The 941-nt window shown below is 48.1% G+C and overlaps 1 protein-coding gene across 1 annotated transcript; it reads left to right on the plus strand.

Moving 5' to 3' along the window:
• Positions 1-138: 138 nt before the first annotated feature.
• On the plus strand, positions 139-627 carry H310_15224 (hypothetical protein; the record flags this gene model as incomplete). The annotated part of the gene is made up of 1 exon (XM_008883212.1): positions 139-627. The coding sequence occupies one exon, from the start codon at positions 139-141 to the stop codon at positions 625-627; it is 489 nt and encodes a 162-aa protein (XP_008881434.1).
• Positions 628-941: the final 314 nt, after the last annotated feature.

A 941-nucleotide genomic window follows, 5' to 3' on the forward strand; every position in this document is an offset into this window, starting at 1 on the left:
GCGACTGTCCCTCCCAGAACCGCCGCAGTCGTCGGTCTGGAAGTTCGAGCTCAAGCAAGACAAGAATTTATTGCCTGTCTTCGCCGACCTGAAGTTCCGACTACAACACAACGCGCTGTCCCTCGGCTACAAGCATCAATGGAACCCGGACCGCCATTCCCAGTGCCCGATCGGCTGCCGCTCCTTGGAAACTGCGCACAACACTTGTTTTGGCTATGCCCTGAAGCCCAAACAACTTGGACGTTTTTCCTTCAAGGTTTTGCGAGTTTGGTCAAGCACCCCATTACCTGGGATCAAATTGTCTTCGGCTCCAACATGGCCCCTGCCCCTGAAGCGCCAAGTGAAGCCCATGAAGACATCAAGACCCTTTTTCACATCACCCGAAGTGTTGTCCTGCGCATGCTTTGGCTCCACCGAAATGAGCTGGTTTTCGGTCACATCCAAGAACCAAATTTCCAGCGGGTCAAGATCTTGTCGGCCAACTACATCAAGACCCATATACTTAGCCATTTTGGCAAGTTATGGTTTCAAGGGCAATTTTCCGACTTGTTCGACCACATTTTCAGTCTCACCGCGGCTCCAAGTCCCCGTGAAGACTCAAGCACCCAAAGGAACGTGTCCAGTTGAGTGCGATTTGACACCGCTTTTTAAACTGCCCACATCTTCACACTTTCGTGCTACCGATAGTAGGTGGTTCAAAATTATATTATTACAATAAAGACACTTTTAACTGCCTAGACATCCACGGTTGAAAGTTGTATTTGATTACAAGCTACCATGATGGCTAAGGTTTCAGTATGTACTGTTTAAAGGGATTAAAATTACATCGGTTCTTGCGAAACCTTCGGCTACTGTACTGTAACGTTATTGAAAGAACGCCACATTCTTGAGCACCCAAAGGAACGTGTCCGGTTGAGTGCCATTTGACACCGCTTTTTAAA

This window comes from Aphanomyces invadans (genome assembly GCF_000520115.1).
Source record: "Aphanomyces invadans strain NJM9701 unplaced genomic scaffold supercont1.230, whole genome shotgun sequence".
In the NCBI taxonomy this organism is placed as follows: domain Eukaryota; phylum Oomycota; class Saprolegniomycetes; order Saprolegniales; family Verrucalvaceae; genus Aphanomyces; species Aphanomyces invadans.